Source organism: Pteropus medius, unplaced genomic scaffold (assembly GCF_902729225.1).
Source record: "Pteropus medius unplaced genomic scaffold, Ma_sr-lr_union100, whole genome shotgun sequence".
Classification (NCBI taxonomy): domain Eukaryota; kingdom Metazoa; phylum Chordata; class Mammalia; order Chiroptera; family Pteropodidae; genus Pteropus; species Pteropus medius.
Window position 1 is genome coordinate 17,814,268 of NW_024349799.1, and position 16,673 is coordinate 17,830,940.

At 47.5% G+C, this 16,673-nt stretch overlaps 1 protein-coding gene across 2 annotated transcripts in view; it reads left to right on the top strand.

The window, feature by feature from the left end:
* The window catches only part of PITPNM3 (PITPNM family member 3), an 89,163-nt gene that overhangs the window by 35,120 nt on the left and 37,370 nt on the right, over window positions 1–16,673 (top strand). For both annotated transcript variants that reach the window (XM_039886478.1, XM_039886479.1), the window contains one exon: window positions 7,258–7,305. In XM_039886478.1, coding sequence (XP_039742412.1) covers window positions 7,258–7,305 — 48 coding nt within the window. The remainder of the gene's footprint in view (window positions 1–7,257; window positions 7,306–16,673) is intronic.

A 16,673-nucleotide genomic window follows, 5' to 3' on the forward strand; every position in this document is an offset into this window, starting at 1 on the left:
TGTTTTGTTTTGTTTTGTTTGTTCTGTTTTGTTTTGCAGGGGATTCCTTAGGATTTTCTACATATATGATCATGTCAAACAGAGGTAGTTTTATTTCTTCCCTTCTGATCTGGGTGCCTTGAATTTCCTTTTCTCACCTCATTTTCCTGGCTAGATCCTTTGGTATAATATTGAATAGAAATGGGGAGAGCCAGATCTTGTCCCTGATCTTAGGGGTAATGTTTTCAGTCTTTTACCATTAAATATGATGTTAGCTGTGGGTTCCTTGTAATTGTCCTCTGTCTGGTTGAGGAAGTTCTCTCTTATTCAGAATTTGTTAAGTGCTTTTATCGTGAAAGGGTGTTAGATTTTGCCAAATGCTTTTTCTGCATCTATTGAAATGATCCTTTGTTTTATTAATATGATGTTTTATTAATGTTGATTAATTTTTATATGTTGAACAACCTTGCATTCCTGGGATAAATTCCACTTGGTCCTTGCCATGTCACTAATCTCTTATGCTCAAGGTTTACATATCTCTTCCAGTATAATTTATATTAACATTCTATGAATTGTTACTTAAGGAGCTATTTACATTCAGGGCTCTTCTTCTTCTTCTTCTTCTTTTTTTTTTTAAACAAATATAGTGTCATCAGGCCACATTCTCATTGAAAAGAAGAAAGCAGCCATTGCCCAGGTGCTTCTGATCAATTTCTCTGCCTTTAGCTTTCCAGAGCGCTATTTTTCCCTACCATTCACTTCCCCCTGCCCTGACTCTAGTTTATGTCCTTGTATCTAGATATGTGGTTCTCAAAGAATGGTTCCTGGACCAACAGCATTAGCATCACTTGGAAACAGAAATGTACAGAAATGTACATTTTGGAGCCCCATCCCAGACTTAACTGCATCAGGGCGCAGATTCTGTGTTTTAGCTGGCCCTTTAGGTGATTCTGGTGCTTGCTAAAATTTGAGAACCATTAATTATTGTGATACTAAGTTGGTTCAAGGACACCACAGATCCATTCCCCTATACTCTCTTTCCTTCAGTCATTGAGTTTGATATCTTTCTCCCATATCATTGGTTTCCCTCTGATATTTTGTAATATTTGAATGTATACTCCACTCTGTATTTGCAGTTTCCTCTTAGTCCATCTCTGAGTGATGTGCTATGTGTGTTTACTACAACCTGCTGTTATCTAATTATTGGGGATGGTAGAAAATGTTGTTGGGTAAGTTGAACCATTAGCATCTGGTTTATTCTTCTTGGGTATGTTCAGCCTTCTAAGGTGTCCTGTCCCTCAAACATTCATCGCTTCTCATACCTGGGGACAAATGCCTCTGGCTGGCACAAGCAGAAGGACCACAGCACCTGGGTCCTCTACCATGGAAGCCCAGACAGTTGCAAGAGCTTTCTGCTCCTGTATTTTCTACCTATGAGCCTGCTGTTCCTTCTGAGCTGTCCCCATCTTTGGCCACGGATGTTCCTTTGTAGGATTGAAGCTATGGTTTCCTGTCTCCTGAATTGGATTTATGGGCATTTGACCTTCATAGTCACACAAGGCTCCATACTTCACAGGGTCTTATACTTGAATTTATGTTCTGTTATTGCTATCTTGAAATTCTTAATAATTTTGAACAAAGGCCTTATATTTTCATTTTTTCATAGGCTCTGCAAATTAGGTAGCCAGTCCTGCCTCTCTGCACCAGATCTCTCTGCTGGCTGCCTTTTGGGGATACTTTATAATTTCTGGTCTGCTAAGGACACCCCTTGTTATTTTACAATGCTATTAAAGATTAATTCATAGACAATATGTAATGTCATTTTTTAGGGATTTGGGGTAGGAGAAAAGACTAGATCGTGTTGCCAGCTTACTATCTTTATCCAACCCTACTATAATGCTTGTAAAACATAAATTCAGTAATATAATTCTGCTGTGGAGTTGGCAACTAGGTCTTTATTGCCTGCAGAATGAAGTATAAATCCCCCGGCCTGGCATGGAAGGCCATCACAGTGGTTCTTTCTTCTAACAATTATAATTGTCCAGGGACAGTAAGTTTCCTATCATTACTGGAATCAAACAGCCCTGGAATAGCTACCACAAGGGATATTATCGAGGAATTGTCTGATTATTTCTAAATCCCATGATCCCAAGTTTATCTCTGACTCTGGCAATTCATGAATTCCTGGCCACACCTCTCCTTTTCTGTTAACCCTGTGTTCCAGCCGAATGCCCAGGGGCTGCTTGCTGACTCTTGGGCCTGCCCACTTGAGCTCTTCTGTTATCTGCCTTCACCCCGCTTTCCTCATGATTTCATGTCTAGCTTTCGCAATCTTGTGCTCTTCCTCAGGGAGCCTCCCTTATACCCCAGCCTCTCCCAGACTAGCTCCCTCATGCCCAGTGCAGCTTAGTTGGGCCATCTCCTGCAGGGCCGACCAGTCTGCTTACAGTTGTGTCTTTCTGTGTATGTGCTTTGCCTCTCTTTCTGAACCTGAAGCAGGGATGGAGCTCATCATGCATTCACACATTTCCTTCCTCACTAATGCATTCACTACGCACTGATACTTTGTGTCAGACCTTCTGCCGGTCAATGTTAGGGACAGATTGATGACTCAGAAATAGACTCAGAACTGAACAATTCCCAGTCTTGGGGGTAGGGCAGTTATGGTCCAGTGAGCTAATTGCTCTAACAAGAGTGGAAAGAAAGGACAGAGGGATCAAAGAGGACGTGGAGCTTGGGGGGAGACATGAGGAGCTAAGGAGGCCTTTTTGGCCTCTAGACAGGCCCACAAGGGTGCAACAGGCAGAGGGAACAGCAGGTGCAGAGATGTAGAGCGAGGTGTAAGGAGATAGAGGAATTGGAGGAACCACACAGAGTTCATCTTGGCTAAAGTTGAGGTACAAGGTTTTGGGCTGCGGGGGGGTGATAAAATGGATGAAGAGGTCTGGGAGAAGAGGTAGAGTGGGAAAGCTGGAAATGAAGACCTTGAATGTCAGGCTGAGAAGGTGGGTTCTTCTCAGGAGTGCCCCTGGGGATCTATGGCATAGTGTAAGCAGGAGAGTGACAAGCTACCTTTTAGAAAGCTCATTCTGGAAGCCAATAAGGAAGATTATAGGAGGGGTCAGGGAATGAGTATAGAGGGGTTGTGATGAGCTGGGTGAAAGATGATGATGGCGAACCTTGACCCTGCAATTCAGCAGAGGCTCAGAGTTAGGGGAATACCCTAAGCAGGGCGGGAGTGTGTGGGTCTTTTCTTGTCAGCCTTGCTCCATGAGCTGAGTTACCAAGTTGGGCCTGAGCCTGGTTGGGGCTCCCAAGGCCTACAAATCACAGGGCTTCAGCTGCTCCCATTCCTGCTCCATGGGGGCAGAGATGCTTTCTGGAGTATCAGGAGGAGAATTCCCAATTCTTTTTTCCCCAAGGCCCATCTGTCTGAATTGCTCCCCCAGCAGCCACCTAACCCTCCCCTTAGAGGCAGGAAGACGCTCTTGTTTCAGGTGTTCGGTGAAAGCGCTTTTGATCTTGGCTACCCATTTCGCTTCTCTTGCTCTTTGGAAGCTTGGTTTGTTGGAAGGGGATTGAGAAGAGAAAACAAAATCACGCAGAAAATCATTGGAGGAGATGATGTGGCTCAGATGTGCGGGGCTGTGGGAGTTTGGGACAGGCAGGATTAGTGTGCCAAGACCGGGACAGGTGACCAAGGCCCTGCTCTCCTTGTTCTCAGCCCTCTCTGTGTAGCCATCCTGGCAGCTTCTGCATATGAAGAAAGCTCCAGCTGAGGCAAGGCTGTGGGGCCCAAGGGCCCTGGAGAGCTTCAGGTCAAGTGGGGTCTCATTTAGGCAGTGGCTGAGCCAGCTGCACATGTAGTAATCACCATCATCCTGGGAGCCTGCTAATCAGGAAGCTGGGGTTCACAGCCGACTCCGCTTATTCTATGATAGCTAGAGGGAAGATGAAGACGGGTGCTGGAGCTGAGTAGTGCAGGGACAGCTTCCTGCTGTACTGGCTCCGTACTCATCTTGTCAACCAGCAAGCTCCTTCTTGCCCAGGTTGGTGGCCTCACCCTTGGATGCTTGGCTCAGGCTTCACTGCGGAAGAGACTGAGCCTGAGGAAACATGGGTCAGCCAAAGCCTCTGGATGCTTCTCCCCAGCACTCCTTGCAAATACCACCTTCTTAATGCCCCTACTCCCTATTCTTTAGACCTTGACTTGTCATAGCTTTCATCTGCCTCAATGACTCCTCGCTTTAGGAAGCACTGCCTTTGCCTCCTGAGCCATCCCGGAAGCGCCTGCTCTAGAAAGCACCTACTTCCATAGGGGGCAGACATGAGGTCATGAGAAGGGCCCTCAGCAGTGTTGGAGTATCAAAAGGGACCAGATCTAAACATTGGGTTAAGTGACTTTATCCTCTGAGCCTCAGTTTCCTTATCTGAGAATGGGGCTTTTCACCAGGTGTGCAATTGCAACGCTCTAATGAGTGAGAAGCACTGGGCAAACCATAAAGCTTCTATATGCCCAGGGACACAAGTGGGCTGGCTGTTACCTTCATTCTAAACGTTCTTACTTCTATTCATGGAGATCCCCATGTGAATCCTACACACTAACATCTCAATGACACTCATTCCTGGCTTCCTCCTTGGAGAACTAGGGTTCTTGGAGAAGTTACAGACATATTTTTAGGGGGAATTCAGACTTGCTCAGGAAGCTGGGAGGGCAGATCTGATATCTTCTAGCATGGTCAAGTTCAGAAGAGATGGTCCTACCAGGCAGTAGGATCCTGACTCTAGATTCAGCCTGAAAATTCTAAAGCTAGGGTTTTCAGGCTGGAGGCATAATCTCTACATTGTTTTATCATATCCCAGGTCCCCAGTCTAGCCTCTTTTGTGGCATCCCCCAGGCCTGGGACACCTTGCCCTGGGAAGCAGAAAAGGCAGAGCAGGGGAGCCTTTTAGCATGATAGAGTGCAACCTTCCTTTGGACAGGTATGACTAATGGAGACCTAAAACATATGGTGCAGTAGAGCTATAGGGCTAGGACGCCTGATGCCAAGAGGCTCCATTTAGCTGCAGAGCCTGGGAGCTCAGACAGAACTACTGACTGACTGGGCTCCCAGAGGGCTTGGGTCTGGGATCTGGGGTCTGACACTCCACTTCTCAGATTCTAGCCTCACCGTGGGTACAGGAAGCTTTCTAGCTCCTGGGGGTTCTGGCTTATGTCCCTTTCTGAGCCTTCTAGTCAGGTGGGATGGGCTTGAGGAGAGCATTTGAGAGAGAAGGAAACTGGTCTTTGCTGAACTTGACCCTATGCTGGCCCTTAGGACCCAGAGCCGACCTTTGAAGACAGAGGTCCTGAAAATTGAGGTTTCTGGGCAAGAATTGAAGCCTCATGGAAGAGGTGGCCCCAGGGCTGGTTCTCAACCTACCCTGCAAGATAGAGTGGGTTTGACAGAAGAAGGTGGAAGCACAGGTAGAGATGTGCAAGTGGTGCCATGAGTGCATATCCAGAAATAGGGATTTGGCTGGTAGGTGGTGAGCAGAAAGGGGTGGGAAAAGGCCATGGAGGTGAGCAGGGGCCAGGCTCAGAATCTGATGATGGGTAGCCACTAGAGGGTGTTAAGCAAGGGAATGGCCTGGGCCCGCTAGCTTTAGAAAGTTTAATCTGATGAAAACAGAGGCAGAGAAATTCAACAGACCAATGTAAATGCCAGGGAGGTGAGTATCTGTTGAGAACAGCATTTATTTCTGCTGAGGGTGGGTGTGCAAATCAGAAGGTATGTCTCACCGAAAAACCAACAGGCAAAAACATCAGGAGCCTTAAAAGTTCCTACCCTTTAACCCAGAATTCTCCTTCTTTGGTTGTATTTTAAGGAAATCATAGAAAATGCAGAAAGAGCACCGACCCAAAGATGTCCGTTGCAGCAGTAATTACAATGGTGACATTTCGAAACTTTCCACCAACGGGAGAATTTTAGTCAGCCATAATGTATTCTCTCAATAGAAGGTCATATAGCTGTTGGAATCAAGTAACAGAGGTTTTTTTTTGTTTTTTTTTTGTTGTTGTTTTTAATGTTATTGGGGAACTTCAATTTAAAGTATGGAAAGTGTATTTTGTGCTTCTTTATTGTATGTGATGTCTTCCATGAACCAGCCATTGTTCTATTTATTGGGAAAACAGAGATAAATAACATAGTTCTTGCCCACAAAGAGCTAATTGATCTCATGTGTATGTAATAAAGACTGGAAAGAATGGCATAAAATAGGATCAGCAGTTTTCTGTCAGTGACGCGATTATAAGAAATTTTTTCTTTCTTTATGTTTGTTAATGTTTTCTAAATTTTCAATAAGGAGCTTGAATTACTTTCATAATTATAGATACAAAGCTTCTCATTAAAAGGCAGAAGCTATTGTGATAGTCCAAAGAGGTAGGATGAAGTTCTATACTTGAGTAGTATGTATGTATGTGTATTTGGAGTAAGAGATGTCATTTATTTATTCATTCAACAGACAGTGATTGAGAAGCACTGTTCTAGGCCTGGGGACACACCAGTGAACAACATAGAAATACCTTAGGTTGTGGACTCTATATCTCGTGGAAAGGGAGGAAGTCGTGAAGAGATAAGGAGGCAGACCCCGCGGCACTCTGTGACTGATTGAATGTGGGGATGAGAGAGGGACAAGGATCATGGATGACTCCTAGGCTTGTGGAGAAGGTGGTACCTTCTCTGAGATGGGGACTTGGGAAGAGGGGCAGCTCCAGGACCCTCCTGGTGGTCACGGTGAGCAGAGTTGCTAACTGACTGGGCTCCCAGTGGGCTCCTCATAGGCTACCTGGGGAACATCAGAGCTAATGTCCAGGAGGCAGCAGAAGATTTGGGTCCAGAACTTAGAAGAGAGAGCTAGACTAGAGACAGAGATTCGGCAGTTGTTGGCGTGGATGTGATGCTCAATACTATCAGAGTAATAAGTGTATAGAGGGCAGCACCAGGTAAGCAGCTGCTGTATGAAGGCGGGATAGGAAGTGTCAGGGAAGAAAGCCAAGGTGAAAGATGGCCAGGCCACACCTCCCCAGGCAATGGCAACATGGCTCCATGCTTTGTCTTGCACAAAGGACCAACATATAAATGTGACAGGGCACAAGGAGATGGGAGAGACTTCTGCCCGCCCCCAGCTTGAGGTGGGGGCCATTGAGAGGAGGGGCAGAAGCAGTCGCAAGTGGCTTCTCAATGTCTGGCCAACAGAGATAGGGGAGTGTGCTCACTCTTCTTTCTTTTTCTGCAGGAGAAGGGAGCACGCCATGCACATCCAGCATCCTCCAGGAGAAGCAGCGTGAGTTAAGCCTGCCCCTTGAACAGTCTTTTCTTCCCCTCGGATGAGTCCAAGCTCTGTGGACCTGGGGCTCCTCTGGTCCACTCAGAACTCAGAGGGTGGTAGGATCTTTACCACCACCATGCCTGCAGGCAGGATTGGGGGTCTGGGGTTACTTTCTGTTCTATGAGCTGAGCCCTTGGCTCCTGAGTTTTCATACACTGGGCAGCTTAGGCATCAGAGCCAGAGTGAGGGCCTGTAGCTAGTGGGCTGGGAGGCTGAGCCAAGCCCAACCCAGATGGGACCATGGAAAGCCTCGTGTGTGTCATTGGCATATAGGAAGAGAGAAAGAGGACAAGAATGGGGAACAAACCCTCCTGAGCCTTTGAGACCATTTTTGGGTGACACAATTTTCAGGAACTCAGGTGGTGATACGGTGACTGAGGTCAGAGTCTCTGCATTCAAGGCTTATGCCAGGGTTATAATCCTTACATTCCCATCACTCAGAGGCCATGCCTGCAGGGCCCAGGGTCCTCCAAAGGCTTTGTCATCCTTCACATCATATGACTTCTCCAGGTTTCCTTCTGCCTGTGTTTTCTCAGGGATATGAGCGCAGGATCGGACTCAGGAAAGACTTGGTTAAAGAAGTCAATTTGCTGACATAGTTACCTCAGGACACTTCCTAGAGGTTTGGGGTGGACAAGGTGGGCAATGTCTGAGCCAAATGTTTTTGCTTTGGGCAGTACTGAGTTTCTCATGAGGCTGGGGACAGAGAGAGGAGTCTATGTGAGTGTTTGGCGGGGGGTGGCGGGGGTGGAATATCTGTTCAGAACTTCCTTTACTTCCCTTACTTCTCTCTCTTGCTATTTTGATAATGTTGTTGCAGCTTTGGGGGTGTAGGAGAAGAAAAATAATCGCCCTTTACCCCTCTAAGTTCTTCTAGATGGACTAATAATCAAATTCACATGGGACAGATTAAGGGGGAAAATGACCACATTTATTTCATATGTACATATTGGGGTCCCCTAAGAATATGAGCCATTTTGGACTAAGGAGAGGGAGGCAGGGGTCTGGGACTTCAAAGGGAAGGTAGGTAATTCACAGGTGGACGAGAAGGAACAAAGGTGTCAACAAATTCTTGCTGGGCCACCCAGAACAATGGGTCACAGGGGAGAGTCTCACAGACTTGCTAGGTTCCTCCCTGTCTGCCACACTTAATTCATATTATGCAGAGGTGATAGCTCTCTTCCTTTAAGCAGGTTTTTCTATCTGAATTCCTTTAGGCAGGTGAGGCAGAGGTAGAATGCTCTTTCTGAGTCTTTTGTTTCTTTAAAATAACTGACTTGAAATAATCATTATCCTAATAGGTATTTTTTTGGGTGGCGAACTCTGTTTTTCCTCAGAGTGGGACTCAGCCCACTCTGCCCACCCCCTCCCCAGGTGCAGGCCTTCTTCAAACCATTCCTCTAAGCTCTTCCATCCTTCAGATACAGTAGGAGTACCTGCAATGCCAGCTTTCCAGGCCCTGGCTCCAGCCCTGAGTAGGTGCACAGTCCTCCTGAAACGTGTTCTATGTGTCTAACATTGAGTGGCAATTCATAGATAAAGTCCCTCAGGCTGGGAGGCATGAGTGTCTCTGTCAGGAGAACCCCCAAGGCACAGGCCACAAGTGCACTGGGCAAGGGGAAGGGCAGTGAAGAGAGGGGTACTTCTCTTTTCTGTGTCCTCATAGAATGTAAGGAACTGAGCTTAGCAAGTGGGGAGAGGGAGGGGGAGAAGCTGAGTTAAAATGTACCTTGGGGTTTTAATTTATAGAGGTAACTGAGTGACAATGTGGAGAGATTAATGCCATTAAAAGAATTTATTATTTACAGTTCCCAAGAGGAGGGGACATGCCATATCACAGAGGGCCACAGAGGAAGCGCAAGGTTTGATCAGGAGGCGGAAGGAACGTGGGGAAGGCATGAGCTTTTTTCATATTTTCTGAAGGATAGGAAACCGCTTAGGACTGGCTAGTTTGAGTGATGTCTGAGCCGCTGGGCTGCAGGGGTGGTCTCTAGTTTTCTGATGCCTGGCCCAAGGGTAATTTAGGGCAGGGAAATAATCAGTTTGGTGTGTGAGAGTTAGATAAAGGGGGTGGATTGGTTGGTTTGCATATGAAAGGTGAAGGCCATGTTTATTGTCTCCAGGAATTAGCATGCCCTGGAAGCGGCAGGCCCTCCCTGGCCAGCTAGGCACCCCCAAGATGTCAAAACATCATATAATAAAAATCATGGTTAATACAAGAGTGTCAGAGTGTCAGGAACGTGAGAGAGGAAAAGAACCCAGATCGTTCCTTCTGGGCCTCTAAGAGGAGGAAACCACACTGCAGCCACAAAGTGAGAAACAGCCACCTGCCCACCGTGGGGCTGTCTCCAAGATGTCTGACCACAGCTCTGTTTTCCACAGACACAATTGAATTGATCAGATGTTTGGTGTCATCTGAAGCTGGCTGAAAAATACGCGCGTTTTAGTAGAGGCAAAGTTTTTTTTTCCACCATGGTTATAGATTTTAGTAGGAATTGCTTAAGGATATTTTTATTTAGTACAGAATAACAGTAGGTGCACGAAAGGATTCTGGAACTGCAATGGTCATTGAAATCAGTGATTCCCACTATAAACCCAACATTTCTGACAGTGAGAAAAATAGAAACACTGTTACGTGTTTTTCTATAGCGTTGAATGCTCTCAATTGGGAGGATTGCTTTTTATTCCACATTTATGTTCTGCCTACAGATTTGAGCATTTGAATACTTTTTCTTATATGAAATGAAAGTAGTAATTGATGGTGATTTATTTATTTTTAATCCAAAATTGGCAAAATAAAAGTCTGTGACTCTGAATAAGAACAGAATAATAGCAAGACCCAATGTTTCTAACATTCTTTACCATTTACAGTCACTTCCATGTATATTATCTTATTTAATATTTCCACTTGGTTTTCAAAACCTAAAAACAAGGTGAGAAGTGGTACAAATTGCCCTAGACCAGGAGTCAGAAAATCCTGGATCCAGAGCTGTAGCACGTGAACTTTTAAGTTATGAAGGCCCGTATTCCTTCATTTACTCACTGTGCCACATTGGGCAAGTTATCTAATATCTCTGAACCTTGGGTTACTCAGCTGGGACCATAATGGCTACTTCCTAGATTTCCTGAGGGTATAAAGATAATCTATGTGGGTGCCAAGATCCGCACCCACATAGACGAAGCGTTTAATGATTCTCACTTATTATTGGCTTTTGGATGAGCTTGGACAACTTGAACACTTGGCACAGGTGTGGGGGATGAATCTCATCACCTTGCAGAGCTCAGTCTTTTTGATACTCTGCTGGTCTTGTGGCTACCTTGGGTGTCACTGTCACATAGGTGTTTCTTCATGAGTCTGAGTCCCCAGGCTGCCCTCCTGAGCTGGCCACAGGGTTGTGAGTGCAGGGAAGGAGCCTGCCCAGGCCGTCTGCAGTGGCCTTGCAGCGTAGTGTCCTAGATCACTCCCTCCTTGGTGGCTGCCAGGTAGCCCCACCCTTCATCCTGTAGTCACACAGATGGCCTGGCAGCCTGTTGCCACTGGCTTATGTTTGTTATTTGGAATAAGACTTGAGGAAGTCTGGGGAGCCATTGTGTGAGGGGCTGGGTGGGTCACAGAGAAGAAGGAGGGCCTCAGATTGGGGGTTAGGAGACCCTAAGTCCCTCCCACTAATTTGCTGTGTAGTCTCAGCTGTGGTGTGTGTCCTGTGTCCTGTCCTGTCTGTGCATAGAGTCCTTTATAGCTCTGACGTTATAGTGGTCTCTGGTTTTCTGTTGCTGCCTCTTTGTCTCCTGATTTCCTTGGTCTACATGTCTTTCTGTTCTACTCTGTTCACGCTGCTCCATAGCTCAGCAGACATTTACGGGGTGCTTCCAGCACATCTGACATAGTGCTGGGTGTGGGTCTCGGGGAAAATATCTTCTGTTCCTCAAACCTCACTCCTGTTCTTCCATCCAGAGCAATGGTACCATTTTCCATGAACTCAAGAGGGAAATGTAGGGTTCTACTAGACTCCTTCATCTGTCACCTTCCAGAGCCAGATCAGATCCCTGAGACTCTCCCATCTACGTCCAACAGAGCTCTCAATGCCTCCACCCCTCTCTGTCCCCAATCCTTCCTCTAGTTGAGGCCACCATCTTTCTCAGACTGACCCGTTTTCCCCATGCTGGCCTCCCTGCCTCGTCTCTCCCATTCCAGTCCTTCCTCCAGAGTGTCAGTGAGACCTCTACGGGAGGCAAATACATCCTTGCAGTCCCCTGATGCCCTCCTGTGATTCTTCTCCGTAAAGGATGATCCTTGCTTCTGCTCAGACCCCCTGCCCACTGTCCCACCAGCTCTCCCCCTTCCTGTCCACACTGGCTTCTAGAAGGAGTGTGGAGACGATAAGCACAGTTTTCTCATAAGCTAATTGGGAAGCCTGAGCGTTTCGTTCATCCCTGTGGAGGGGGACCCAACCAGCTCCCTCCACAGCAGATTGAGAAAGAACTTGGGGTCCCAGAGTGATCCCTTGGGATCCTGCACTGTGGGCCTCTGCCCTCTCTGTTCCATCACTGCTCTCTGAATCAGGGAGCTGGGCCCTCCCCTCCCTGCTGTGACCTGCCATCATCTTGAAAGAGGCTGAGAGCAGAGCTACTGGCTCAGTGGTGTAGTAACTCTCCTTCCTCTGCCCACCAGGTCCATCTTCAAGGAGGAACATGACTCTCTCAGGAGACCTGTGACTGCCTCACTCTCTCCCTTCCCATCTCAGCAGCTCTACAGTGTGCAGGGCGCTGTGCAGGCCCTTCTCCCTGATCTTCATGATGACCTGGGAGCTGGGAAGGGCTACAGTCATTACAAGCATGTCACAATGAGAAAATGAAGTCTCGGAGTAAATAACCTTCTGAGGAAGGAGCTCAAACCCAGTCTCCTCACTCCTCCATCTCCAGAGCTTGCTCCCATATCTGGTCTGAACTCCCATTTTCCTGCAATTTCTCCTTTCCATGTTCACCCCAGGTACTTGGGGGAGGTGCCCCACTGTCTCCTGTGTTACATGGATGCCTCCTCAAGAGCTAGCTCCATTGTACCACCAAACACCTTGGGGTCCAAGATGCACACAGGAAAGTAAGAGTTGGAGGGGCTTTTTCTATCTCATCCCCACCTGGCGGGGGAAGATTCCTAGACAGAAGGATTTACTATTGGGCCTTCTGAGTCAGACTCAGTGTGGAGTATGTGACCTAACACATGTGACCCACACTCACGGTTGTCAGATGGCTTTCCCAGGGCTGGTGCTTGGCACCAGATGTGGGGGTGGAGGCAGCAGGCAGCTGCCCAAGGTGTGGGGAGGCTCTGCCCATGGCCAAGCCTGCTCATCAAAGTGGGGTGCTCAGTGAGACTCTGAACCCTCTCTTGTCCCTAGATCAAGACCTGTCAGTGGTCCAGACTGAGTCCCAGTTCTGGTTCCAGACTAAACCTTGGCCTTCATCCCCACTGAGTTGCTACCCTAGTCACCAGCAGACCCTGATTTGTCCCAGGCTGTGTCCTGATTCCCTGCCCAAGCTCCTGGTCCTGGACTGAGCTTGGCTCCTTGACCCAATTAACTGTCAGACAAACCTGTATGGTTTTCCCAAAGGGACAGAGAGAGAAGATGGGGGCACTCGATGTCACCCATCCCCATCGTGGGGATGTGCTTTGACCTCACGACTTACTGCCTGGGGCCAGCGACTAGAGATCTGCATGCCCAGCCACCAAGGAGCTTCCCCTCCTGTGTATTGTCAGCCCTGCAGCCTCCCTGTCAGTTTACACAGGCGTGGTGCATGAAGCCCCTTGCCCACAGCTGGCCTCCCCACTCCTCTGCCTGGTAACTGGTGTCTTTTCCTGGCCTGTGTGGGCAGCTTGCTGAGCACAGCTGCAGACGGGCTATATTTAGCCAGCTTTAATGAGCTCAGGGTGGCAGACGTCTGCCTTGGGAGCACTTTTCTTGTGTGTGTGCGTATGTCTATGCTTGGCCTGGTCTGTTCTAGTGTGTGTGTGTATATGCGTGTGTATGTGTGTGCGCCCATGCATTAGTGTGTGCGTTAGTGTGTGTCAATGCATTGGCGCATTCATTTACATGAGGATAAGTGTGTGTCTATGTGACTCTATCTGTGTAGTGTCTGCTCTGCTAGGGACATGTACAGCTTCTGACACAGGGTGCAAAGCGAGAACAAATTATTTGTTCTTTCATCCATTTGTTTGAAAAGTGTCTAATGAATATCTTTTATATGCCAGCACCTTGATAGTGTCTAGGGATAAAATGGAGCAAAACCAAAGCCAGTCCCAGCCTTTAAGGATCTTACAGTCTGTGAGGACCGAGGAGAGGAAGGCAGAAATCAATAAACCTCAAAACTAAACATATAAGGATTAGTCCCAGAAAAGAGGGCCGTGGTGCTTTTGGGAGGAGGAGAGAGGAAGGAACAGTGAAGCTCCTGTAGGAAATATTTGGGCACAGGCAGTGTGAAAGAAGTCCAGGAACAGGGAACAATTGTGCAGGGGCTCTGTAATGAGAGGGAAAATGGGTCGTTTGAAAACTGGTCGAGCTCAGAGAGGGAGGGTCAAGTAGTGGGAGAGGTGGGCAGAGGGTGAGGCCTGTGGGCAGACCACAGTGGGCAGGATGTGGGAAGCCAGAGGAAATGAGGGTGTGGGATGATGCGATAAGATTTTTGTAGAGCAATTAGACTCTAGTGCATGATTCAGCCAGGGCTCCAGTGGAAAAGGAAGGCTCACGCTAACTGCAGGATTGGAGGAGTCAAGTAAAAAGACTTTATTCACAGGTATAAGGAAACCCACCAGGTGCAGAGCAATGCCCTGGGCCTTCCCGCCCCTGAAAGTAGCTGTGTAGAGAGCGCCCACTCCATAGGAGCTGTGGCCTTCAGTAGAGGGACCAGCCTCTGGTGACCTGGCAGGGAAGGAGCCTCACTCTCCCTGGTTCTCCTCGGGTGCCTTCCACGGGCCAAGTCCAGCGGGAAGCAAGGGAGCCTCCACTTCAGGCCCTAGCTGGGATGGGAGGGCAGAGGGTGGGTCTGGAGCGGGCAGAGGGAGGCCACACTGCACAGTCCACTGACTTAACATGTGAGAAAGAACAACCTTTCTCTTTATTTGTCTAGAAGCTAGTTTATAATTGTGACTCTTCATACCCATCCAACTGTGCTAGTGAGAGACTCCCTCTCTGTGACCCCAGAGGCTTCTCCTTTCCCCATTCTCCTGCCATTGTCCCAAAGCCCCCAGGTGTCTTCTCCAACACCCTGGTGGAGGTAAGGCGTATGTGTGCGCTCACGCACCCATGTGCATGCATACATGGGTAGGGAGCTCTCCGTCCATACTGTGGGGCTCCAGCCTGGTGGTCCTTGCTGTCTTGGTCTGCATCTCCTGGGGCACAAGGTGACCAGGCCCGCTGGGGTTGTTCTTATCCTCCTGGAGTTGAGAGGGTACCCCAAATTGGGAAGGCACACTGCATAGATATCTGTCCTCCTCTCAACCTAGGGTGGAGTGGGGATCTCTTTTCAGCCTGAGAGAATCTCTGTTTCCTCAAATCCTTTCCTCCTGGGAACAAAGGGGTTTTTGGAAACAAAGACCAGGAAGCTCTGCCACAAACCACCCTAGAGGCAGAGAAGCCAGAGACTGGAGCAAACAGAAATTAGTTATCTCGGAAAAAAATTACCCTGCTACGTGCGCAATGAAAAAAATTCTGATTTTTAATCTGTCTTTTGGGTAGGTAACATGCATACATGGTTTAAAATTCTAAAGGAACAAAAGGCGAGGAGTATGACTCCTCTCGTCCTCCAGCTTACTAGGTCCCCTCTACCCAGAAGCACTGATTATGACGATTTCCTTACAGACATTCCAGAGATATTCTCTGCATACATGAACACCTCCATAAATATTCATTCATCTGTATTTTTATATATACCCTGCACAGATGGGAGCATATGGTGCATTCTACTCTGCACTTTGCTTTCTCAGATAATATATTGGGATTATCTTACTATCTCAATGCATTTAGAGGTGCATTGCTTTGCAACGGTGTGTCATATTGCACTGCAGCATAATTTGTTTAACCAGTCCCCTATTGGCGGGCACGTAGGTTGCTTTCTGTCTTTTGTTTATATTATAAATAGGGTGGCAATGGTTAGCATTGTACATGCGGAATTTTGCACATGGAACTGGATTTGCTGGGTCAAGGGCATTAGCTATTTTGAATGACATTGTCAAATTGCCTTCCACAGAGGTTGTACTGGTTTTTACTTTCACTAGCAATGAATAAGAGGGGTTGTTTTCCCATACCCCGGGCAGCATGGTATTGATAATTGCTAGTCTGAGAGGTAAACAAAAAACAAACAAACAAACAAAAGCATTTTAGAGTAATTTCAATGAGCATTCCTCTAGATTAGGGTTCTAAGGTTGAGCACCTTTTCATAAGTTTAAGAACTATTCCCAGTTCTTTTTCTGGAAACCACATTCATTTCAAGGGGATTACCAAGGTAGGAGGGAATGTGTGGGTCAGAGCATGCTATTTTATTTTTTTGTTTTTGTGCCGACTTACAAACAGAGCCAGGCGGGTTTGGCAGGGGTTCCTTAGGGCAGGGGTCCCCAACCCCCAGGCCGTGGACTGGTACCAGTCTGTGGTCTGTTAGGAACTGGCCACACAGTAGGAGGTAAGCAGGGGGCAAGGGAGCAAAACTTCATCTGTGTTTGCAGCAGCTCCCCAGTGCTAGCATCACTGCCCCAGCTCCACCTCAGATCATCAGGCATTAGATTCTCATAGGAGCACCAGTCCCTGGTGCCAAAAAGGTTGGGGACTGCTGCCTTAGGGGGGTGAGATGAAAGGACCAAGCAGCCTTCTTCTCCTGATAATATTCTCTCTTCCTTTGCCCTCCCTGCCAGGGATCACTTTGTAGGGCAAGCAGTGGTGTGGAGACCTTTGAAAGAGTGACAAGAACTTTTTCTTATACCTCATCTTTGTGGGGTGATGGTGTAGGAGGATGGAAGAGCCCTGACCTGATGACCAGGTTCAAATCCGTACCCATTCACTTCCATACAGAGATAAATCATTTAACCTCTGTAAGCCCAGTTTTCCTATCTGTAAAATGGGGAGAGTCCCTCCTGACCTCTCAGGATGAATGTGAAGATTGCCTGAGACACTGGATGACACTGAGAAACTCAAGACAAATCTTAGGAGGACAGTCACCAAGATAGGGGATGTCAAGCCCTTCTAGCATCACTTTGTCGCACGGTAGGAGGGTTTTCCTGTGGTTGTATATCTAGAATCTTCACTGGGCCTCGTTCAAGATGGCAACACTCCTGATCCGAG